The sequence below is a fragment of the Artemia franciscana genome, chromosome 5 (genome assembly GCF_032884065.1).
Source record: "Artemia franciscana chromosome 5, ASM3288406v1, whole genome shotgun sequence".
Lineage (NCBI taxonomy): Eukaryota > Metazoa > Arthropoda > Branchiopoda > Anostraca > Artemiidae > Artemia > Artemia franciscana.
In genome coordinates, this window is record NC_088867.1 from 40,456,696 (window position 1) to 40,482,300 (window position 25,605).

General features: G+C 33.3%; 1 protein-coding gene across 4 annotated transcripts in view; it reads left to right on the top strand.

Annotated features, from left to right (window-relative positions):
• LOC136027401 (E3 ubiquitin-protein ligase RNF13-like) overlaps window positions 1–22,354 on the top strand; it is a 60,822-nt gene extending 38,468 nt beyond the window's left edge. For 2 of the 4 annotated variants that reach the window (XM_065704623.1, XM_065704624.1), the window contains 5 exons: window positions 2,255–2,360; window positions 6,209–6,383; window positions 9,733–9,923; window positions 14,651–14,798; window positions 18,326–22,354. In XM_065704623.1, the coding sequence (XP_065560695.1) occupies window positions 2,255–2,360; window positions 6,209–6,383; window positions 9,733–9,923; window positions 14,651–14,798; window positions 18,326–18,393 (688 nt within the window). In that variant the 3' untranslated portion in view covers window positions 18,394–22,354. Of the gene's footprint in view, window positions 1–2,254; window positions 2,361–6,208; window positions 6,384–9,732; window positions 9,924–14,650; window positions 14,799–16,544; window positions 16,661–18,325 lie in introns of those variants that run through there. The other 2 variants (XM_065704621.1, XM_065704622.1) reach the window with 1 other exon arrangement.
• The last annotated feature ends 3,251 nt before the right edge of the window (window positions 22,355–25,605 follow it).

Sequence of the window (25,605 nt, forward strand, 5' to 3'; positions counted from 1 at the left end):
ATGGTAGCTTCAGAAAGAATCTTAGCGAATTTCTAACTAAGATTTTTTTTTCTGGTTTCTCCGGGATTTGATGTTTCTAGAATGGGTTGGATGTTACTTAAGGTTTTTTTTTTTCGCTGTTCTATCCTGGCTTTATAGCCTTATGGGGGGAGACTGATTTGATCTTTTTTTTTCGTAGAGGTAAATATCAGAACAAACAGATCGTTTCATGTTGGGTAGTTGTGGCACACTTAGACAACAAAGAAACACATTTAGAAAACAATAGGGATTATTTCAAGACAGTGGAATTTAGTGAATATTTTGGCCCTTTGTCCGAGGGCCGTCTTCAGCACAGCACAAACAAAAATATAAAAAATAAACATTAAAATGCGAACTTAAGAACTAAAAATGTTTTTAAAAACTTTTAAAACAGCCACAGCGTAATTACTCTAACGAAGTTCAATCAGGAATGGAAAATATAATGAGGTGAGACTATAAAATTCACTGGAATTAAATAAAAATAATCAAATGCACGCTTTCTAAGCTAATCTTGCTTTTTTGGCAGTAAGTCTTTGTAACTGGCTCGCTACTATTATCTTTTGGTTTAGTAACATATTTTGTTAGATCATTTTTATTAAATTTGCTTATAAAGAATTTAATGAGTATTCCCCTAAATCCCTATTTAGAGAAATATTATGATATATTTTGAGTTTAATTACAATTTGTTTGATATATTTAATTTACAATTTGTTTAATATATTTCGATTGACGAACCACCTGTTTTATACCCAAATCATTACGAATGAGAGACGATTTTTCAAAAAGTATTGTGTGGCTGGCGTTATCACAAATATGGCTACCTAAAGCATAATTAAAGGATTTATTAGAACTATTAGAAATTAATGCTTTATCTATGTCTTCTCTATGCTGGTGTAGGCGTTTTTCTAAATTTTAATGGGTTCCGCCAACATAGGAATTGCCAACGAGAATTATTAGAAAGAACTATTTCTAATAGAAAGAGCTATTTTTGTAATTATGGCAGTTGCACTCACCTCTGCAATACCTCAGTACCAATACTCAGTACTCAATACCTCAGCTTTGTCGTCTTTTCTAGGTTTTATCTACGTAATTTAGGAATAGTTAAACAGTCTCAAGAAGCTAATACCTATTGTTTTCAGATGAATGTTACTTTTTGTCTGCTTAAAAAAGTAAATTTCACCTTTTGTTTTTTACTTAAAAAAAGGGAAAAAGTATTTCCTTTTTTATTGAAGGAAATAAAAGTAAAAGAAGTATAGTAAAATTAAAATGAGGAAAAATAAAATTTAAAAAGGAAAACTTCATATGCTAAAAGTAAAAAAAATGGATAGCCTATACAAAGTAGTCCACGAGTTAGAAAGAGAAATACAGAGCTGTTGGAATAAAAAAAAAAAGAAAATAAAATAAAATATGAAGTTAAATACAATTTTCAGGTAGTAGCAAAACCCATAGCTTAAATAGGGTGGCGATACAGAGGATTGTTTTTTCATCGTTTTGTTTGACACCTAAGGTGGAGCGAAGCTGTGGCAAGTCTGTAGTCGTTGTTTATCTCTTTTTGATCAACTATGCACCTCTAAGGTTTATTATAGCCAAGACTTCTTTTGTATCTTTTTTTCTTATGTTTCTTTGTGTTCTTTCTCATTTTGTTTGTTTGACCTGTTTTGAGATTCAAATTGAAATGTATATGCAGTATTTCATTTTGAAGAGGAAGTATTTTCTGCTCTTCAGCTGTTTTTGATGTCGAAAATTTTTCGCTTTTATAAATTCATTACAGCAAGGTAAAAACCCTGTGTTTAAATATAGGGATAGGGTTGAACAATTTTAACACAAAAGAAGTAGCCTTTGGTAAGTCAAAAGGCGATATTTTGGTAAAAAGAGAAAAACTGATTTGCGTGCGTGTGTTATTTCCACAGTATATTCAGAGACGTAAAGATACATTTTTTTTATGTTGTTATTTGTGATATGTATTAAGTTTTAATAGGCTTTGGGTCGGTCTAAATCCAATGTCTGATTATTTTTTTTTCAATCATTCATCATTATTTTAATTTTAGATTTTAATTGGAGAATTTTATTCATTTAGAATTTAATTCATTTTTATTATATGTAGTTTTTAATTATTCTGAATTACATTTGGAATTTTATTCTTTTTAAATTCTATTTAATTGCACAATTTAATTTATTATTTTATTTTTAAAATATTTTAATTGATTCATTGAGTGCTTCATGATATTATTTTTAGGTATTTCATAATTATGATTGAAGAGTTCGACTTCAACCTGACCAATTATCTTTTACCATTTGCCGTTGTTGTTTGTCTTAGTTTCATCACAATGCTTATTTTCATGGTAAGTCTAGTAATCAATGTCCTTCTTCCTTTAAAGGTATCTGGCGATTCTTTGGCCTTCAACATCGTGGTACTCGTCTCTTGCGTATTACTTAATTATGTATGGAGTTTTTGTCCTGTCATTATTTGCAACATGTATTCTCCAAATGGTAAAGAATAGTAGAGCTTGAACTGTTGAGTAGCTTGTGTAGCTTTGAATATAATCCTTTAAGAGTAAGGATCAGGGTGTAGGGCTATAAATGGGCTGTGTTCGATTGTGCTCTATTTTGCTTTTCAACACTCCCCCTTTCCTTCATGGTTAAAATCAAGCACCACAACAATGGCTTTAGTGGTTTTAACTGGTTCAATTTTAAATTATAAAATAAATTTTAATCTAAATATAAGAGTTAGTTGTGTCATTTATAATTAAATATTGTCAACCGCTTTTGGATTTTACTTGGAAACAAAACGAAATGAAAATGTATTTTCCTCGAAATCTGCTACTTATGTTTTTTTTCTTAAAACTGGTATATTGACATTTCTAGCCGCAAAACCGATCTAAATACGTCACAAGCTTAAGGGAGAATTCGTATTTTTCCCATGGTGGTTGTATTGAATGACGCCAAATGACGCCATGGCATCAAGAAGACGTTCACATTAACTGCAGTTAGAAAACCAGCAACAACGAGAATCCATGTAGGCTATATGTTCCCATGAATGTCCGAAATCTGTTGAATGTCAACAAAAACATAGACGCTTGGTGTCCGTCGAAAAATTTGTTAAATATCTTTATTAAATAAATGTCTTTATTATGTCTGACTTTCACCGCAGAATGTCGACAATATCCATGCACTATCGGTGAATGTTCGGCATTTCTGAGATTTATATGCAATATTTTTGTATCTATTTTGCACCTCTTTCATACGTGTTCTTCCTCCGTGGTCTATTCTGATGTGAGCTTCATAAAGTATACTGAACAATTCCTCGTTGGTAACATAATACTGTATATTTGTTTCTTCTACTTTTAATGCTACGGTTAACTTCTCTTCATCATTAATTTTTATAACGTTAAAACGTTTTAATCATCTATAATCCGAAGGTGTGTTGCACTAAATTTTAGCAAAAATCACTTCAGAAAGTATTTTAGCGTAATTTTCTTGAGAAAAAATGTCTTCTAGTTTACCCGCAATTAATGCATTTAACCTTAAAAAAAAATTCACGATTCACTACAGTATTCATTCTGTAGAAATCAGAGTATCGGAGAAAAAATACGTTGCTATCACCGTCAAACTTTGTATAAGACCAACAAACGTGACTGAATCCAAGCAGAAATAGGGATTTGGGTTTTTCCTATCTTATCTCAATTAGAGATAAGGATTGGGTTTTAAGAATCGAGTCTTCTCTTTTTAACATTCGGAGAATTGGGTTTTTCTCTCTCTTTTGGACATTCACTAGAGCATATCTGCGATTGTCGACATACACCGGTGAGGGTACGAATGCACAAGAATGTAATGAAATATTTCATCTTTCACAGACATATTCGGTGTTTGTTGACATTTACTGGTAAAGTCGACATTCACTATTTTTGGGCATTCACGGTAACATATACAAACCTGCCGCGTGCCGAGTGCCGGGGTTTGGTGGTGAAGCCGCTGGGTTCTCGGTACAGTATATATATATATATATATATATATATATATATATATATATATATATATATATATATATATATATATATATATATATATATATATATATATATGTATGTATATATATATATATATATGTATGTATATATATATATATATATATATATATATATATATATATATATAATGTAAATATATATATATATATATATATATATATATATATATATATATATATATATATATATATATATATATATATATATATATATATATATATATATATATATATATATATATATATATATATATATATATATATATATATATATATATATATAGCCTATATATATATAGCCTATATATATATATATATTAGTTTATCCCATGTTTTAACCAGGGATTACAACAATTCAAATTTCTAAAAAAAAAAAGTTTGAAGCTTAGTAGATTATCCTAGTTAGAAATCGGACTTGCTTTAATAATCAAATATCTTTGAAAAGATGCAAATAATTAAATATGTATGAAAAGACAGTTATATTGTTTGCGGTTAGAAGACAAGTGGTAATGAGAATCTATGTATAGAAGCCTACCGCGTGTCAAGTACCGGGGGCTGGTATTTGCTAAAATATTTGTATTTATTTTAACAAGGGATTACAACAATTCAAAAACCTTAATAAAGAAAACCAAAAGCAAAGAAGTAGATTTCGTTGTTAAAAATCGGACTTTTTTCCCCAACAAACCTAAGGTCCAAAATTAATACTGCAACGATTAAATGATTTTCCGCCAGTTGCGAGTACAATTTGGATAATAGTAAAAACTGTTTGTCCCATTTTTTAAGAACGTCTACTGAAACACAGGGACCGTTTAATTAGAATATGAAGCTTTTTTAGAAGTACTAACAGCTTTAGCGTAAAGAGCAAGGTATTGAGGAGGGGGCAACCCTACATATACGGAATAACTTCTGTTCGTTTTAAGTTTTAACGTTGCTTCTTACTTTCAGTTAAAAAAACATTTTTTTTTATTGAATTCCTAATCAGCCAACAAAGAACTTAAAACAAAACTAGAGAGAGAGAGAGAGAGATTTATTGTACCAGCAACTACTATCAACAACTGCCGCGAAAAGTAAAATATTTGTCTGAGGGGATGGCAATCCTCTACTAAAATAATACAAGACAAAAAAAAGTCATAATTGTCTTCTCACACCCTCTAATGGGGGGGGGGTGCAAGAAATTTACGTTATCTTTTACGCCTCTAATGATTGTTTTACCCTATACGATTTAGACGTGTCACCCATCAAGGAAACTTAAAAATCGATCAATTTTATTTTTGTTCTAAAATATATTTGAAGATTCTATCAGTCAGATAAAATGTTTTGCTTAAGGCCTGTTCACATGTGTACTTAGCTGGGCATCAAGTTCTAGTCATCATCACTATTGACCAATCAGAGCTACTTAGAAAAGAGGAAGTAAATTGTCATTGGTTGAAAATGAAGATACCTAGACATGGATGTATACCTAAGCATGCATGTGAATTGGACTTCGGAGTTTTAGTTAGTATTTCTTACTATAAGTAATTATAGCTGTACTGTCTTGCTTATTTGTTTATATTTTTTAGTTTTCTGTTAATTTTAGTTTACTTTTCAATTTTATCCTGTCCATAGCATATTCCCATAATCGTAGGCAAGTTTTATGTTTGCTTAAAAAAGGGTCTTCTCTGGTGGAATCTCTTCAACTGCTTAAAAATCCAAATACGGTAAATCAGGATAAAAACTAATAAGAAATCAAACAGCTGGTTATCCAGAAGAATCATTGGGTCAAATTGTGCGTTTTTTGACTTGACGCGACTGATTCGTTAGCGCTCCAGACTTGAGATCCTGAGGTCATGGGTTCGAGTCCTGGTGTCGCTGGTTATTTGGTTTGGAACGAGGATCAATAGTGTGACTCTGTTAGCTCAGCCAGAGTCGACCCAGCTCTAAATGGGTACCTGGAGAAATCTTAGAGGAAAACACGGAAGGCGTCGGATGATGTGCCCCCAACCACGCATTGTACTCTTGGTCGAAGGCATTCGACCAAGAATCGTACATGCGCAACACCGACCATTGGTCAGCATTTAAACAAGTTTTAGTTAAGTAAGTTTTTAAGTTGGCACAACAAGAGTAAGTTTTAAGTCGGCACAACAAGAATAAAAATATTGAAGCCTATTTTCTCTTCTGTTTTAGCTGATAAAATGTATTAAGGACCACAGAAGATTAAGTCGATATCGTTTACCACGATCCTCGCTCCGTAAAATCCCAACGAAAAAATTTAAAAAGGGTGACCCCTACGACGTGTGTGCCATCTGTTTAGAAGAATATATAGAAGGTGAAAAGCTGAGAATTTTGCCCTGTGCTCATGGTAAGTCGCAATGTGAAATTAGAACAATACTAATTCTTTACTTTGCAGTTTAATTACATAGCAATTTGAACAACACAGACTTTCTGATATAACATTTCACCTTATCTTTGGCGTTTTGCTTATTTTAATATTGGTAAAAGCCAGGCGAAGTTAAACCGAGAGAAAATAACACTGCCCTGCTAGCCTGCTAAATCTGAAAAGGTATGTATTACTAACTTGGGAGGAGCCTGAAATAAAGTTATGGCAAAGCTTTCCTATGCCTGTCTAGAACCACCAACTTCATTCCTCTACCCGGAAATGCCCAAAAAGCTCGGTAAAAAGATTACTTTGGCTTACGTTAAACCAGCTTTAGGCACCCAAATTTGCAACATTATATATATAACCAACCAAACCCCCGTGTAACTCAAGCCTCATCCAACTCAATATCCCTGCAAGTCAACTCATTCAACTCAACCCTCGTACCACTCAACTCTTATTCAACTCAATCAAGTACAATTGAATCCCTGTTTAACTCAATCTTCATGCTGCTCAACCTCCCGCTTAACCAAACCTTTTTTGACTGTGCCCCCATTCTTCTCAACTCTTCTCGAATCAATAACTAGAAAATGTAATTCAGCCCGTTTTGTCGGAGTTGATAAAAGCTGACTCGAATGAAATTGTCTCTATTTGTCGGTTAATTCTTAAACTCCCCTTCCCCGTCCCCTTTGCACGTCGAAAAAGAGAGCTTTCAAAAATTACCAAGTGAAAAAAAAATCAGTCAAACATAAAGCTGATTTGTTAATGATAAATACTATTTGAATATATTTTAATATCAACTCTAAAATTTGTTACGAAATGTATTTACGAAATAGATGTATTTAATAAATATGCTGATCCAGGGGCCTTGCCCCAACTGGCATCTTATATTATTATATTTTAAATTGTTTTTTTGAAAACAAACAACAGGGCATAAAATCCCTATTTTGGTTGAAGAATGGCCGTTACGAAAATTAGTTACGAATGCTCGGCACCTGCACCTCTTTTTATTTTTATTTCTTTTTACCAAAGTTCAATTAAATGGGGTCGAGTTACACAGGGGTTCATTTGAAAGAGGGTCCAGCTAAATGGGATTGAGTTGCACGGGGTTCAGCTGAACGAAAGTTAAGTTAAATGGGGTTGAGTTAAACGAGAGTTCAGTTTTACGAGGGTTCAGTTAGATGCGTTCGGTTGCACGAGTGTTCAGTTAAATGGGGTTGAGTGGCATTGGGTTCAGTTGAACGAAACATCAGTTAAAAGGGGTTGATTCAAACGGAAGTTCAGTTCGACGAGTGTTCAGTTGAACGCACTCCAATATACATATATACAAAAAGATGCATATACATAGGTAAATAAATGTATGGCCAAAAAGAATATACATGTTTTCATTAAAAAAAAAAAAAAAAAAAAAAAAAAAAAACAGATTTCCATTTGTCTTGTGAAAAAAAAAAACTCCTTTAACCTCCTTTCGCCATATGTTATTCAATTAGCTTCTGTTTTGATTCAAATTTTAAAGTTTTGCTTGATTTCTATGAAAAACGATGTTTAATAAAAAGAACACTTCTTCAGTTGCTTAAGAAAAAAAAAAGAAGTTAAAAGTAATCTTTGATTCAGAAGCAAGAAACAAGACTATTAAAAACAATTCTGCGACCAATCGTATTACGGCGGCTTGGTGCTACTGTGAGCTGTTAGTAGTAGTATTAATATTCCTTCACGAGTTTGTTTAAATGTAAAAATATTGTCTGTAAATGTCGATATTAAAAATTTCGAAAAGTAAAAAAAGAAAATAGCAGAAAAGTTGGATTTCGGTTAACCAAATTTCGGCAGCCAAATTTCATTTTGTTAAATCGAGAAAGAAGTCTTGGATTGTCATCCATTATTCAATTCGCTTCTGTTTTGATTCGAAGTTTGAAAAAAAAATTTCTTTTTCTGGTAAAATTATGTTGAAAAAAACACTCTTTGAGCCTCCCAGGGAATTTTTTTAAAAGAAATGTTTGATTTAGGATGTCCCTCAACTATCTGGTACGTCTTAACAATCAGAAAAAAAACTACTCCAATTTATTTTACTTAATTAGTTAGTTTCATCATAAGATTTTTTAAATTTACAAATATTATTTTTAAACTTTTCACTCTAAACCATGGTTTTTATATTCTGAATTATTATTATAATTTATAATTATTTCTAAATTAAGCAAAATGAAAAAACTTGGTATTAGTGTAAACATACTGTCAGAAATAAATCATAAGCAAGTGATAGCCAACATATCTTTCTAGAGCCTTTTAAAATTTGAAGTTACTTTTCGTGTCCTTATCGATTTTATTTATTGTTCATATTATGGTTGTACTCACTAAACTCAGTCGACGCTCTGGTAACGAAGGCATATTGCCTCCGCTCCCCCTCCCCCAAATAAGACATCGATGTAGCTCCAATGGCTGTTCAGTTATTTGTGTCCCCATCTTGAGATGAGGCTTTCCTTTCTTTCAATTTCTTTCTTTGGGATAGATCCCTTGTTGGAATTAACCACCACTCGCCAGCCATTAGTAGCAAACCGCGTCTGGTCAGAAACCAATACTAAAAAGATCAGGTCAATGCCGGGATCAGGTCGATCAGATACAGTGGTATCTGATCGATACCGAAGATCAGAACCAAGAGAACTTCTTTCCCCAGTCTTGGATTGCTCCTCAATGTATTTTTTCTTTTGCCATTTTAATTTAAGAAAACTCAGCTGAGTGAATTTCTCTTTGCTTGTTTTAAAATAAAAAGACTCACCCTTGGCCATCAATCTCTTTGATGCCACGACTACAAAGCAACTGAGGAAATTATATCCGTTTACTATTGCACTGCCTGTGGAATTAGGAACCGGTTTATTCCCCTTAGCTGCTAAGTTTTTACTATTAATTTACGAAAATAATTCATTGCGTTAGTATACTGATTTATTAGTATATTTATCATGTCCTCATTATTTATTATATCATTAGAATTTTTTCTTGATAGGAATTTCTTCCATTCTTATAAATAATTTCTGGAAAGGCTATACGAATTTCACTCCTAATCTCACATGTGGTTGAATTAATCTTTAGAACTTATGAATCGAAATGAATCAAACGCAGCCATATCAATATGATAAGACTTGTCAAAAAACAAGGAAACACAAGCTAAAACGTCAAAAAGATTAAAAGCAGGTCAAAATTCTTGCCAAAGGCCGGTACTTCTTCCCCCTCCCCGTTCAGAAAAACTTCGTTGCTATGGCATAAAAACAAATTTTTTTTTTAAATTAAAATTTGCAAGAGGAAATGAGGATTGAGGAATTTATATTAATATTTGCTATTTTAGCCTATCATTGTAAATGTGTTGATCCTTGGCTTACAAAGACGCGACGTGTTTGTCCCTGCTGTAAAAGGAAAATATTATACAATGGTGAGCATTTTTCGGATAGTGAGCCCGATTCTGACAATGAGCAAGCACCCTTGTTGCAGCCTGGAAACTATGGAACCCAGGGAGGTACATTCATGACTGGACGTGGGGTAAGCTGAAACGTTCTCTTTGACCTATTCTCAAGCTTAGTTCTAAGGGAGTCCTTTGCGACTAGCGGGAAGCTGGTAGACCGTTGTTCAGGAGAAGACAAGAATTGGCTAGACTGAGAAAGCAAATCCAGCCCACTAGTGGAAGTGTTTCCCTCTGGTAGTTTTTAGCCCTAAGTTTGAGTTACTACGTTCATTACTTTTTTTTTGTGAATTTTGACCTTTTTCTTTAGTTTGTTATCCAAATAGTCCCTTCAAGTCATAATGTCATTACAAATTTAGTTTTCTGAATTTGTTTTTATCACTGATACTTTCCGAATTGTCTAAATTTTGTCCGAATTGTTGTCAAAATTGTCTAAATTTTTTGTCCAAATTGTCCAAATTTTTGTCCGATTTGTCCAATTTTTTTTCGAATTGTCCAAATTTTCTAAATTGTTTCAGAACTGTCTAAATTTTTGCCCAATTAACAAAATTTTTGTCCGAATTGTCTAAATTTTAGTCCGAATTGTCTAAATTTTCTCCGAATTGTCTAAATTTTTCTCCGAATTGTCTAAATTTTTCTCCGAATTGTCTAAATTTTTCTCCGAATTGTCTAAATTTTTCTCCGAATTGTCTAAATTTTTCTCCGAATTGTCAAAAAAAATTTCCGAATTTTCAAAATTTTAGTCAGAATTGTGTAAATTTTTGTTTGAATTGTCTAATTTTTTTTTCTGTCTTTTCATTTGTAGATCAACATCTCAAACTTATATATGTAGATACATTGGTATATCAAACAGTTCGTGGTAACGTAAGGAGCCACCCGACTCAATAGTAACCGAAACTCTAAAAACGGAATTTTAATACCAATAGATGCATCAAAAGAATCGGATTTTTTATGCTGATTTTTAATATACAAGTTTCATCAAGTTTAGTCATACCCATCAAAAGTTACGAGGTTGAGAAAATTTGCCTTTTTTCGAAAAAAAGAGGGGAAACACCCCCTAAAAGTCATCTTAATGGAAATCATAATGAATCATCTTGATGAAATCTTAATGGAAATCACACTATCAGATTCAGCGTATCAGAAAACCGTGCTGTAAAGGTCTCAAGCTCCTATCTGTTAAAATGTGGAATATATGTTTTGCCAGAAGAAAGATCACGGATGCGTATTTATTTATTTTTTTTTCTAGGGGTGATCGTATCGACCCAGTGGTCCTAGAATGTCGCGAGAGGGCTCATTATAGGATCTCTCCATGGAGGAATTTTTCACGGGGGGAATAGAATTTCCATGAAGAAATTCTGTATTGATTTGCTGCTGCATGTATTCTGATTTGCATGCTAGATTTCCCTGCATTATTTAAAAAACAATCAGAAATTAAATTTTAAAAAATAAGTTTTTTCAACTGAAACTTAGGAGCAACATTACCTCTTTACGCTAAAGTATTTTTAATTAATTTCGAAAGAGCTATTTATTCTAATTAAACGGCTTTTGGGATTCAGGGGGCATTCTTAAAGAATTGGAACAAAATTCGAACTTTAGTGTAAAGAGCTAGGTATTGACGAGGGGGCGAACTCCTTATATTACGTATATAAGGGAGTTTCTTCCCTTATATTTCTTCCTTATATGTTTCTTCCCTTAGTTTGTTTGAGCCATTGAGCAAAGCCATTTGAGCCGTCATAAAGTAAATGGAGATAGTAAATGGTTCATAAATGAACCATTTACTATCTACGACTATCCACTAAACATTTAGCACTAGGGAAAGAAGGGAGACGCATCACAGCTACTGATTGGAAAAAGTGATTTTTGTTTTTTTCTTTTACGATGGGATGCTGTAATCCCCCAAATTAGGGTTTTTGACGATATTTACTTTAATGATAGCCTTTTTATCTCGATTTGAAGTCATGTGTGGAAGCTTTGCGGCTCTTTAAAAAAAAAAACATACATTTGTTTTCATAATTATAAATTAATTTTCTATTGAATCTCGATATCAGTTTAAACTTCTGAATCAGCATTAATTAAGGAATTTTTCTCATTAGAATATTTCTTGGATACCACTTTTTAAATTGTCATTTACTACGGCCACTATTTACTCGACGCAAGCTATTTTTCTAAATGTGATTTATATTTTATTCTACAACATAATTAAATAAAAATCAAGTTTTTTTTACTGCAAGTAAGCAGCGACATTAAAACTCAAAACGAACAGAAATTATTCCGTATATGACAGGGGCTGTCCCTCCTCAGTGCCCCGCTCTTTACGCTAAAGTGCTTTATTGTTTTAAAAAGTAGAGTTGTGAGAAAGAGTCAAACTTTAGCGTAAAGAGTGGGGTGTTTAGGAGGGGACAGCCCCTTTTATATACGCAATTATTTTAGTTTTAAGTTTTAATGTCGCTCCTTACTTTCAGTTAAAAAAAAAAACTTTTTTTTTATTTAATTTCTGAACGTTTTTGAATTAATGCAGGTTTTGATTTTGGCTCACCGTATATGAATAATTAAAACCATGTTTTTTTTGGCTAAATGGCTTTCTCAAAATTTTGATCGAACGATTTTGAGAAAAAATGGGCGACGGAGGGGGCCTAGTTGCCCTCCGATTTTTTGGTTACTTAAAAAGGCCACTAGAACTTTTAATTTTATTTACGAACGTTTTTATTAGTAATAAATATACGTAACTTACGAATTAACTTAGGTAACGACCTTCTATATTCGTACATTTTTATTACATATTTGAGGGGGTTCGCCCCCTCGTCAATACCTCGCTCTTTACACTAAAGTTCGAATTTTGTTCAAATTCTTTTAGAATGACCCCTGAATCACAAAGGCCGTTTAATTAGAATAAATAGCTCTTTTGAAATTACTTAAAATACTTTAGCGTAAAGAGCGAGGTATTGAGGAGGGGACGAACCCCCTCATATACGCAAAGATTTCTACTCATTTTTAATTTTAATGTTGCTCCTTACTTTCAGTTGGAAAAACTTGTTTTTTTTAATTTAATTTCTCATTGTTTTTTAAATAATGCTGGAAAATCCAGCGCCCCCTTCATGGAAATTCTCTTCCCCCATGATAAATTTTGTGATAAATATGCACATGCTTTTTATAATATTTTCTTGATAGCCCCCGAGTAGCGTGTCATATGGCACCAAAAACTGCTTTTTTGTGCCATTATTATGTCACTTCCAGAGTAGAGAAGCCTGGGAGATATAGAAATGTAACTATTGAAAGCCCTGTGTTTGCTTTGACTTGAGCTTTACAGTAGCCCATCATGGTTGCAGCAGTAGTGGCAACCTAGTAAGGAGCAAATACAGTCCATAATAACCGAGATTTTAAGGCGTGTTTTCTAAGAAACTAGTGAACAGCGGTAAGTCGCAAATAGTAATTATTATGTGGATTTGATAGACCAAAATTTAAGTTGTAAAAGCAAAATTTTGAAAATCTGAAAACAAATCATCATTGAAATTGCCATCGATTTAAATATGTCGGCTGGTTCTGTAAGCTATCTGTATGCTTACGCAGATAAAATTGTAACCCAAATTTTTTGATAAATAAAATTTTACTGTTTAAAGTTTGTTGGGTTTTAAAGTCGGGTTCGTAAGTGGACTTCGAATTTGCTTTTTAGGCACCTTATTTTAATGTTGATTTTTGTTTTTCGATACGTTTTTTGAAAAAAATAAAGACGGTCGTATTTTTTCATGGACTGTAATCATTAATTAAATGGACTTGCATGGGCTTATTAATTGACTTATTGCATTGACAATTACATGGACTTATTAATGCATGACTTTTCCGCACCGCTAGCAGACTAATGGAAAGTCAGGGAGAGATGGTTAAGGGGTCAGTTATTTTGGTTCCTTACAGATATCTTCGAGGACAGGCTGAGCAAGCTATGCCGAATTTTTCCAAGCTTATATTATTTGTATCTCCTGTATGATTAATACGTTTAGGACAATTGTTTGCTGACTAATTTTTTTGTTTCCAAGGTTTAACAGAGAACTGGTAGCTACCATTGTTAGTTAGCAATTGAACGCAGAAGAAATCCAATGTTTTCCTCCTGCGCGCTTCAGACATAATATAATGGCGAATTAGCTTTAATAACCCCCAACATTCAGGGTTGCCACCCTCAGTGATTTATCACTGTTTCTAGTGTTTTTTTTATATTGCCTAAAAAAGTCACTAAATCAGCACATAAATCACTAGACTATTGAAGATAGTAACTAAATCAACCAAAAAATCACTAAAATCTAATGATTTTTTTCACCGGGTGGCAAACCTGTCAAGTATAGAAACAACTTTCGTCCTTTTTACTCTTAGTACACTTAAGCTATCACAAATAGTGGTTTCTTAGTTTATTATTCAAGTTACAAATAAATTTTTCTAAAAATGGACAAAAAGTCTGGAAATTTGTTTCTACAATTTTCCTCGGTAAGAGAATCGACCAATATTTTGCAGGAAACAAAATATGTTTCATTAGTATGACTTAGCTTCTTCTTTTTTCAGTGTGGGCTGGGGATGGAGTGGAGGTAATACGTCAATTATGTATGTTTTCTCTTTTCTTTCGTCTACGTTATTGATCGATTCTTTTCAAGCAAAGTGGTTTTTGCTTGAAAACATACTATATAGACTATCTCTCAAGTCTTGGGTCTGAAAAAAAAGGATCTTTAGGCTTGAAAACACGCTTTTTGTAATTTTCCGTCCTGGAACGTGGCTTTTTGTAATATTACATTCTCGTCATTGAAGTTCTTTTCTTCTGTTTCAGTCTAGCCCTGTAATTTCTGAAAGGTTTTCTGTAGAAACTGCTGCTGAATTAAGCCGAACTGCTTCTGGGATGACTGCTGTCCAAATTGAAGGCTCCGCGAATGAAGGCTACACTTCTAGTAGTGATGATGATAGTGATGAAGCCGAAGGTATAGTTGAAGATTTTTTTTTCATTTCCAGTACTGGATAAAAAAAAGTTTTTTATCTCAAAAGATTTTGGAAGAGTAGCATTATTGGTCTGCGAACCAACATTAGAATATTGGAAGCCACAGTGCTGACAGTAATCAAATATGGTTGTGAAGTATGGGTGCTCCGAAAAACGGAGGAGGATTTCCCAGATGTTTTTGAGAGAAATTGCCTACAGATTGTTTTAGGCACCTGACTGACTGACATATCTCAAGCAGTAAGCTCTACAAAAAACGTGGTTCAATCTCACTTTCTAGGGCTATAGTGAGAGAAAGGTTGAGACAGGTTGGGCACGTTTTGTGGATTAAGGACGGCAAATTGCCAAATATTGCCCTTTTCGGCCAACTGCCTACCGCTAAACGGAAAGCAGGTCAATCCTGAATAGGGTAAGGAAAGATTTAAGGGGAATAGAAACATCCTGGAAGGGTGACTTGCACGGATGACTTGTACAAAGATTGCACGGATTGCTCTGGGTGTCCTGCTGACTGAATGACGGTATTCCAAATAGTGGGTGAAAGGTTGAGATGGCTAGGGGTCATTCTGTGGATGAAGGATGACAGATTGCCGAACATTTTCCTTTTTAGCCAACCGTCTAGGTCTAAACGAAAAGCAGGTCATCCGTGGTTGAGTTGGGGGGATTTCATAAAAAAGATTTAAGGGAAATTGGAATGTCCTGGGAGGGTGTAAAGAGGGAGGCTTGGAATATATTGGTATGGAGCAAGAGCGTGCATAGCTGTGATGGCCAGTAAGAGCGTGCATAGCTGTGATGGTCTCAGGTGGCTTGGTGTTTCAGTGGCTTGTTAGTAATAGTGGTAGTATTAGATAAAAATATGCTCTTTAGTAAAAAGAAAAAGGTATTACTAGCAACTTCTCCTGTTTAAACAAAATCTAATTACTTCGTAAAAATGCTACATTCGTTCTTTTAATAATTCTCGGTATAGTTTAATATGTCCAAATTTACTGATAAATTTGAATTGGTGATCTTACATATTTAGTTATTAACTCGTCTACAAAACGATAAAAAGGACGGAGCATAAATAAACAAAATAAGAAATCAAAGAACAGAACATTTAGACACATAGTAATAAATGTAGAAATAAAAAGATTTTTGGCTAACAATAGCCAAATGTGAGACGAAGAGTCGATAAAAAAAAGATATATATATCAACAAGTACGAACTCTAAACTTACTATTTTCTTTTTTTGTTTCCCAATCAGTTTTGAAGCTGCCATTTTCAGGCTGGTCATCAATAATTCCTGAGACCACACTGGGTAATCATGGAAATAAGCAAAGAAAAAAACAAACAGAATTATCAAATCTGATGAATAAAGAAGGATTGGGTGCAAATATTTCAGCCAAGACCTCCGCTCAACTGTCTTCAGTGCAGAATTAAGAATAAAAATAATATATAACTTTTAAGTTTTATCCTTGATTCTGCAGACGATGGTTAAACAGAGGCCCCCACCAGAATAATCGTATTCCTATTTTTATTCTTTTTCATCTTTTATTTTATAAGCTGTTATTATCCTCATTCGTTTTTTCGCTACAATTTTTCGTTTTGTTTGTGTTGATTATGCTATTTTTGCTAACCAATATTAGGTTTTAATGCATGGTGATATGTGGAGCTAAATTTTAACGTATGACAAAAAAAAATAACAAATAGATAGTAAAATTAAATAGCCTAGTAAAACGAGGGTAATGTCATTTAGTGGGCAGAAGAGAAGTGAAATCGACAAAAGCAGATATTTCGGCAAGAACCTCTGCAAAGCCGTCTTCAGTCAAAGTCATAACATAACATACAGAAAGACATACTGCGTTCCCCAGTTTTATTGATGTGTATGTTTTGCTACATATTTTAGTTTCATTTATTATGTATGTATTTCAAGATACATACATATATATATAAGCAAACAAAAAAGCAAACTTTCGCATGCAAACCGATTAGGGTTCGCGTAGCGCAGGTGCCGATCTCCTGATTCTCAGCCCTCGGCCGGGGTGCAATGCGTGGTTGGGGGCAAGCCATCCGACGCTATATATATATATATATATATATATATATATATATATATATATATATATATATATATATTGTGTGTGTCTTTGTGTATAGTTTAATAGCTTTAAAATCCAATATTATAATTACTAGCCCCTGGGCTAGTGGAACGAAAAGAATAAGACCAATCAACCGAAAAGAATCAACCAGGCAAAACGCATTGGAATTTTACTCTCCCACACCAAAATCTAAAATAGGTGAGATGTCTTCTGTAAATAGATCAATAAAACTTTGGAACTCATTACCTGATAGTTGTGTCACTGCTTGTACTGTTCCTAGTTTTAAGACTGAGTTAGTAAACACCTCTTTTTACAGTGATGTATATTGTCAACCATAAGTCTACCATTGATTTTTGTTAAATGTTCCAGGAGTTGCTACTTTTTGATTTTCATTTTGTATGTTATGCTTACAAGCTTTTAGCTTACAAGCTATTGGACGAATAAATAAATAAATAAAAGATAAAGATCGAATGCTCTCTTGTGAGGATTGGAAAACCAATTGACTTGATTTTACCCAGGAGAAATGCTCGCTTTAGAAACCATAAGGTCACATGATTGTTTCCAGACGAATTGGCAGGAAGTTACCAACACTGCCAATTATATAGGTAGATTTTTGTAATTAGGTATTTTAATCAATGTTTTCATAATGATAGATAGATAGATGGATAAGTGTATTTCAAAAACCCATGGGCCATATACACACAAAAATATAAATAAATAACAAACAAGCAAGGAAATTAACAACAGTACGAATTACAAACACGCACAAAAAAACAGAATTCAACGCGAAAAGTGCCTAATCTAACAAGAAAAGAGATTAGTCATATAAAACTTTTTCTTCTTATTAAGGATTTATCTATATACACTCCCACTCGAAATATTGTGGTTGGGTTACAATTTTGCAGAATACCCGGAAGCATCAAATTAATCCCATGCAAATAAATTTCCCGTAAATCCAAGAGCACCGGGCATTTCCGGAGAAAATGATCCAAGTCTTCATCATCATCATTACAAAGGGGACAAACATACCGCCTATCAGGACCAACTATCATTTTATTTTTGTCGAAAGTTTTTTGCCTGTTCTTGATTGGAAGACAATTCGCCCTAAGCTGAATCCAACGACGTAGAATCATAGCCGGTAAATTAAATTTAAGATAAACTTCCTCTCCAAAACCAGGTTTTGCCAGATTATAATGTTGTAGGGTTGTAGAATCTAAAACCAGCCCTTGCCAATGCTGAATTTCCTGACTCTCTAATATAAATCGTACCTGGCTTTCTAAATTTGTTGGTACATCACTAGAGCAAAGACCATTATTCTTTTGTAATTTTTTAATTACAGAATAATGTTTCTTTTGTAATTTTTTAATTAGTCAATCATAATTAAGTAATTAATGATACTATAGATCTTGCTGCAAAAAAAAAATCATTTCATTTTTAGGTTCCGAAGACGTCTGTGTCATTACTGGAGAAGCAAATCAAAGTAATGATGAAAGTGTTGTGGTCTAAAATAATGTGTGATAAGCTTTTGAGCTGTGCCTTTTAATTGTTCTTTACTTAAAACAACGAACCTCTAAATGGGAGGAGTCTAGAATAGTGGTAAGTTTTGCTTTTGTGTTCAATTAATTGGGTGCTTCATGCAGTTGAAAGTGATGTGCTGTGATATAATTTTACTACTATGAACTTGTTAAGAATTATTGTGTTCTCTCGGAATCGTTGATGTACTATACCAGAAATTGATGAGTTACCTTGTTTTCTTGCGAAATTGTTTACTTCTTTTCTGTTTAAATACGTGTTTGTTTCTTGTATATAAAGCTAGTTAGGAGTAAAAGTTGTCCTTGTGTTCTGCAAATTAGTTTTCGGCTTGTATGCATTTCTAAAATTTAAGCTTAATTATGATAAAGTCTTTTTTTAGGTCATATTTTTTTTCGTTTTCTTATGAAAGATAATAGATTAGAATTTGTCCTTATATAAATTTAAAATCGATTAATGATTGCTTATTAATTAATTTAGATTGAGTAAATTAATTGAATGTATATAAATGTAGGATTCATTATATGCGAAAAATTACTAAATCACATTTGGGATCGTTCGTTCTTGGGAAAGCCAACTTGGTCAGTCGGAAGACAATGTGGGATTTAGATTTTTTTTTTTTTTTTTTGCTTTTTCTTTAAGTGAAACGACGAAAATTTGATTTATATGCCCGCTAAAAGAGTTCTCATAAAATAGCTCCCATAAAAATAATAAGTTATCCTAAAGCATTTTTGGTGACTTAATATATTGCGTGTCAGTCATTTTTTATGACAAAATTTTTTTTTTACTCAAATAGATTAAATTTAGGGTTTATTACTAAATAAATTATGAATAATCAGTTAGTCACATCTTTAGGATCGTTAGACCTTTAGAAAACCAACTAGGTCAGTAGAAACATTCTAAATTTAGGATTTTCTGTTTTTGAAAAAAAAATGATAAATGCTGATACAATAAAAAATTCCAGGAGTTCTCATAAAAATAAAGAATCCTCGTAAAATCGTTGGTGACTGAATATACTGTTTTGCTCATTTCACAACTATACTAGGCCCTAGCCAGGACTTATATTTCGAGAAGAGAGGTTTATAAAAGAAAGCTTTAAATAACGCTTCAAAAATTTGTTTATATGCACTTTTTCTACGTTTTTACGAGTCTAAAAACAAATTTGTGGGGAGGGGGTTACACCCCTTCTTATATATGGCCTTGCAGCTATAACTTGAATTTTTTTTACTTCTTGCGTTGTCATTATCTTTTTCCATTTCTTTCTGTTTTCTGGTCTATTTCTTTTATCTCTGAATTTGAACTGATCTTTTTTCTGCCATAGTATTATGGAAATCGAATTTTCTCGTTTATAGGAGCTTTTCTCTATTCTTGGGATTTTAGTGATGCATATGAAGGAAACTTTCAGGGATGAATGTAAAGCCAAGAGTAGAATTGGGAAGGCTTTTTAAGTATCAATAAAATTTTAAAAATGACAGAATAAATAAAAAATATTGGAAAATGACGGGAAATTAGGGTCGTATCTAGGATTTATTGGGGAGGGGGTACAAAAAGATTTCGCCACAACCCTTCATTGTACCTCCAAGCTGAAGAGCCATGACACGGAAGTCAGCACCCGAATTTTGACTATGGAGTTTAGTGCTATTTTTTACCTCCTTTTTTGCACATTAGAATTTTTAAAATGTGGTTATTTTTTTTTAATTAAAAACCTAATTTAAAAAATTTGTTTCATAGGTAGAGCCATATCTAGGAATTTTTTATTTTTTTTTTAGGGAGGGGCACAAAAAAGGTTTAAAAGCGCATCAAAGATTTGAAAAAAAAGACAAACATTTTTTTTTTTGGGGGGGGGGGGAAGTAAACTCTCTAACCCCCCCTCCCCCCTGCTCCGTTGAAACGGTTTTGGTCATGGGTTTATTGCTGATTGATTTGTCTGTTTGAATGCATTTCTAAAACTTAGTCTTGATCATGATCATACATTGTTCTTTGTGTCATAAACATTTTTCCCGTTTTTTTTTTGTAAAAGAAGCTAAAATAATACCATTAAACAGTGGGTGAATTGAATTATCATAAATAGGTTGTTAACTTACAACAGTATCTTATGCCTGTCCTTTTTCATAGTGGTAGTTGCTAATTTTGAATAGTCAAAAACCGTAAAATTATGGGAAAATAAGAAAAAACTGAAACATCAGAGCACGTGAATTTCAGGATTATGTTAGATTAATCATTTAAAGTGTGAAACCCCTCATCTTTTGCAGAAAATCGTATGAACACTGTCAACTGATGGTCTGTATCCGAAACCAACTTTTTCATTCCAGACCTTAATATTGCTGCTATTGGCAGCTCACTGCAACACAAAGCCGATGCCGCCGCTCGATCTCCTCCCCTATCTATTTATTAAATCATTCTTCACCTCCTCTCAGGAAGTTTTTGTTTCCCTTAAAAAATCTATGACTTCTTCCTGCTCCATTTGGAAACGACCTGGTTTTAAATTGGCCCAAGAGGGAAGGCCGAAAAGTACTTTTAGGTAATTTGTCATTATTCATCCCTAAGACTTGGCCAACATACCCTTCTTTCATTTTCCAGCTAGGAAATAGGATCGAACCCAGTTCTTCGTTGAGCATATGATATTCCAAGGTGTGTTCACATCATATAAAACTAGGTAGCGGAACCAATTCCCTTTCAAGTTGGTCAGAAGTTCTCCCCGTGTGTCTCCCATTTGAGGAAATTTCTAATCATTCCCTCCTTTCCAATTCTGATGTGAACCAATGCATTTCTCTTTATAATTATTCAGTCATTCATATGCTGCTCATAAATTGTTGCTTGTAAAATACGTATTGTTATTTCTACCTTTTATTTCTGTACATCAAATGAGTTACAAACTATCTCGAATTCCTTTTGTCCTTTTTTTACTTTTTAGTTTGACTGGTTTAGCTTTTTTCTGTTATATAGCATCCCTTTAGACATTATTCAGTGAAATGGAGAATGCGAATCTATGTGCTTATAATCCGATTCGTCTTCTCATTTTCACAATAATCTTTTGCAGTAAGTCCATCTAGGGGAAAAGTGTCCCCTGGAATAGTTTTAGGGGAAGAGGACAGTTCCTAAAGTTTTTTTAAACACGGTAAAAGACTAGATTTTGACCGAGAAATGAGCCGAAGTCAAAACTAGAGATCATTTCACTTTTTCTTTGTTTTTTTTTTTTTTTTTTTTTTTTGTGAACAAAACTAAAAGTAAACAGCTGTAAATATTTTCGCCTTTAAGCCAATTATATTTCTAATTATTGATATCTGCATACACATATATTTATATACTTGTATAAATATGTAGCAACTGTAAATATGTAAGCTAGAAAAATTAATTTGGGAATTTTGAGTTAATCTTGTCTAAGTCCTAGTTTATTCAGTATCGCTTTTATCTCAGACTTCTTACAGATTTTCCACCCTCTTTGACTGGATTCGTAATTCCAAATTTTTTGAGACGGTATTTCGGTGCTGCTTTGGAATAAACCATAGAAACTTTGCGTACCTAAAATAGCGCTTATTGATTTTTATCGATGTCACTCTTGGCAAGTAGATCAGACTTAACGGCGAGTTAAGGAACTTGACGTTGGCACACAGATTTCGTTTCTCCTGTCACTTATATTATTTCTCATCTTTTCATGATTTGTTGCGGTTTTTTATGCTAAAAGTATGTAATCTGTATCAAAAGCTAAAGTATGCAGTGTAATGTTAGCCTCTGTCTTTGCCTCCCATTTCTCTCTTCCTTTCCCTCTCTCTCCCTCTTATTGTTTTGTTTCTTTGCGTTCCAAACTATTGATGCCTTTTCCTTCCAAAAACTGATCATATTGAAGAATCACTTTTCCATGTTTCTTGTTGATTTTAGTCACACAGTTTATATACAGTTTTCCGTTTGTGTTATTGAAATAAATTGTAAAATCTCATCATAGCTATCTACTATTTTTGAGGTATATTATAACTAGTAAGATATATGCAGTTTAGTAATGAGCAAGTAGATAGGAACTTGTTTTGCAGGGTGAAGTGCAGGGACGTATCCAGGACTTTTTTTGTGGAGGTGGATACAAAAGATTGTTTTTCGGGGGGAGGGGGTAAGAAACTGGATAAGGCCTTAAAGAAGGTTAACTAAAACAATATATATTCCATGTAATTACAGGAAGGTTTTAAGACTTTTTTTTTGGGGGGGGGGGGTCCCAGGATGTTTATGTGTATAGTAGTTTATCTTTGTGGATCAAAATACAATACCCATAGCATTAACATCAGTATTTGGCCTCTCGCCTTTTTGTTGAACCGGTAACGCTCATATTTATCATCAAAATTGTGCCAAAGACACTCAGTTTCAATATCTTTATCAACATTCTATAAACAATTTTTAGGAGTTGCTACAGAGTGCTACAGGGTTGCAAGTGACTTTCGAAAAATTCGCAATTTGTGCTATGAATCCTGCTTTAAGTCTATTAGTAATACATATAAATCTATAGTAATGTATATAAATCTATAGTAATGTATATAAATCTATTTGTCTTTCCTGATTGGTTTTGTTCCGAGAGGTAACTTTACTTCTCGTTCGGTAAGAGTGATGATTCATAAGGAGGGGGTGTAGCACTTTTCCAATAAGAAGCTGTTGTACAGTTATACGGTTACTTTACGAAAGCTTAGTCTGAATAGTACCTAAAATTTCATGTGAGGATTTTTATTTATATGAAGAAAAATATTCTGAGCCCGACCAGCTATTTGAGGTGTTCAAGAGATCCTAACGAACAATGATCCCAATTACTTTAGCTTGTATTTTGACTCTTCTAATTTTCAATTTGTGATGTACGGTTTGTGTTTCCTCATCTTCTTCCTCAATGTTTACAGAAATCTTTGGACAAAGTAGACCTGTCTGTCGCAGCTTTCAGTACGATACGATGAGTGGGATATGACACGTTGAATTTTTAACTCAGACGAGTCGAAAGGAAAGCCCTTGGTAGTTTTCAGATGAGTCTTATCAGTAAATGTAATAATAAATTAGTAATAATGCGATATTTGCCAACGCTGGACTAGAGTTAAAGCCAGTAAAATAAATACAACATGTTCTGGTTGTATTTGGTTTTGGATGCAGCTGATCTACGAATGAGTTTACGAAAATAGTTTTTTTGGCTAGTCGTGTCTGAATTGAGCCTCATTCGTCGGTTAGCCGCATCCGAAATCATATGCAATCAGAACGTGCATAATAAAAAGGTTTAATAAGTATAAAGGCTAAAATTAGGTTGAATAAATAAAATAAAAATTAATTTGGTTTTAACCGTTTGGTTTTGGGTGAATCATATTGATTTGCGTATGTAAATTGTTGTTAAAGTTAAATAAATATATCATCAATTAATTAAATTTTATAGATTGAGTAGTTTATTTTAATTAATGTAACGGTGAAATAATTGAATTTTAAATAAATTAATCATTTATACCGTCATATAATAACCGTCATATATCTTAAATTGGTCATTCTTTGGAGAACCATTTAGTGGTAAGTTGAAAGATAATGTGGAATTAAGAACTGTTCCTCTTTTTTGAAGAACTGGCTCCCCAGGGGGCCCGTGGAAAGTTTGCCCAGGACCCCCCCCCCCCCCCCCCCCTACATGTAAAGTTGAGCAGCCACAGAGAAAGTAAGAAAATTAAAAATAACGAAAGAATTGCGGAATTTTGGAATAGTCTACCTATATTACAAAATATATGCAGAAAGAGTGTTGTTGGCAACTCACAGGAATGGGCAACTTATGACCCGCGGGTCACCATGGGGCACCTGCGGAAATTTTTATGTTTACAATAACAATTAAAGTTAAAAGGATATTTGATTATTTTCTTGTTACAGATTTTCTTATTATTCATTAAAGGGCGTTTTTAAAATGGAAATATCACTGACTCACACGTCCATTTAATATTCAAATTGTGGTTGATTTTGACCATGAGCCAAAAAAGATTGCCAGTCTATTGTGTCCTATAGTATTTATTTTAGTTCTGTTTTTTTTTCGTGTTTTGGGGGCTGAGTTATCATAGCAGGGTAAGATTAAGGTTATCACTGGGGCTGTGGGGGCGATATCGACAACAAAGGCATACTTATTAGACATTTCGAAATTTTTCAACAGATCGCATATCTCATAATTTTTATTCGATATCATAGAAGTTAGAAGAGGATTGCAGAAAAAAAACTGAGGTGCCCTACAGTCAGGAACGGATCTAGAGCTGTCAGCGTACGGGGTAAAAATGAAATTTGGTGCTCCCTGGACAACAAACCCATTAAAAATATTGAACTATGGTAATTTTACTTCTTTAAGGATAATATTTATTAAATGTATGTTTATTCAATTGTTTTAGAATCAGTAATTTTTTATGTAAATCCTATATGTACAATAAGGATCAAGAAAAACTCTAAGATTCCATATCATATTATTTTACAGTTGACAAATTACACACACAGTGTGTAGATTATACACAATCAATGTTATCATGTAGATTAAAACTCAACTTTACGTGTTTTTCTCACAGCAAATGTCTTCATGTGAAAGCTTCAAAGCTATATTGTCCTATGTGGATTATGCTCGAGTTCGGCAAACGCCGTGGACGTCCTATTTGTAAGATGTTTTGATTAACGTTCATTTGCTGAAGGTTCTTTCATTAGAAGGAACTTATATAGACATAGTTAAAGTAGGGAGGCTGGAAAACTGGGGTTTAAATTTTATTTTGATCAGATGAAAAAGTGACATGCGAGCCTTTTCCTCATATGAATCAGCACCCATGGCATGCTGCGGAACTCCCCCCTCCCCAGATCCCTCGCTCCCTCCTGTAAATTTTGGCAAAAATGCCAAATTTGATTTTGGTAAGTTAAGGTAAGCGTTTAACACTTTACAAGTGCCGACGCAGAGGGCCTGCTTAACGCCTGAGATGAAAGGAAATACACAGAGGTCTAACACAGTACTTAGCAACAATTTCGCATATGCACATGCTGTCTACATTTTACACATCTAAACTGTGATGTTGTATAGAAAATACACTTGACCCTCATCCGTTGATATAAATGCTGATACAGTCATATTTTTAAATCGCTATAATGAAAAGAAAATGATTCAAAATTTTGAGGTAACTCAAATGTTTAGAGTGTCATAAATGATACTGAGGTGGGTTTTTATTTACATTACAA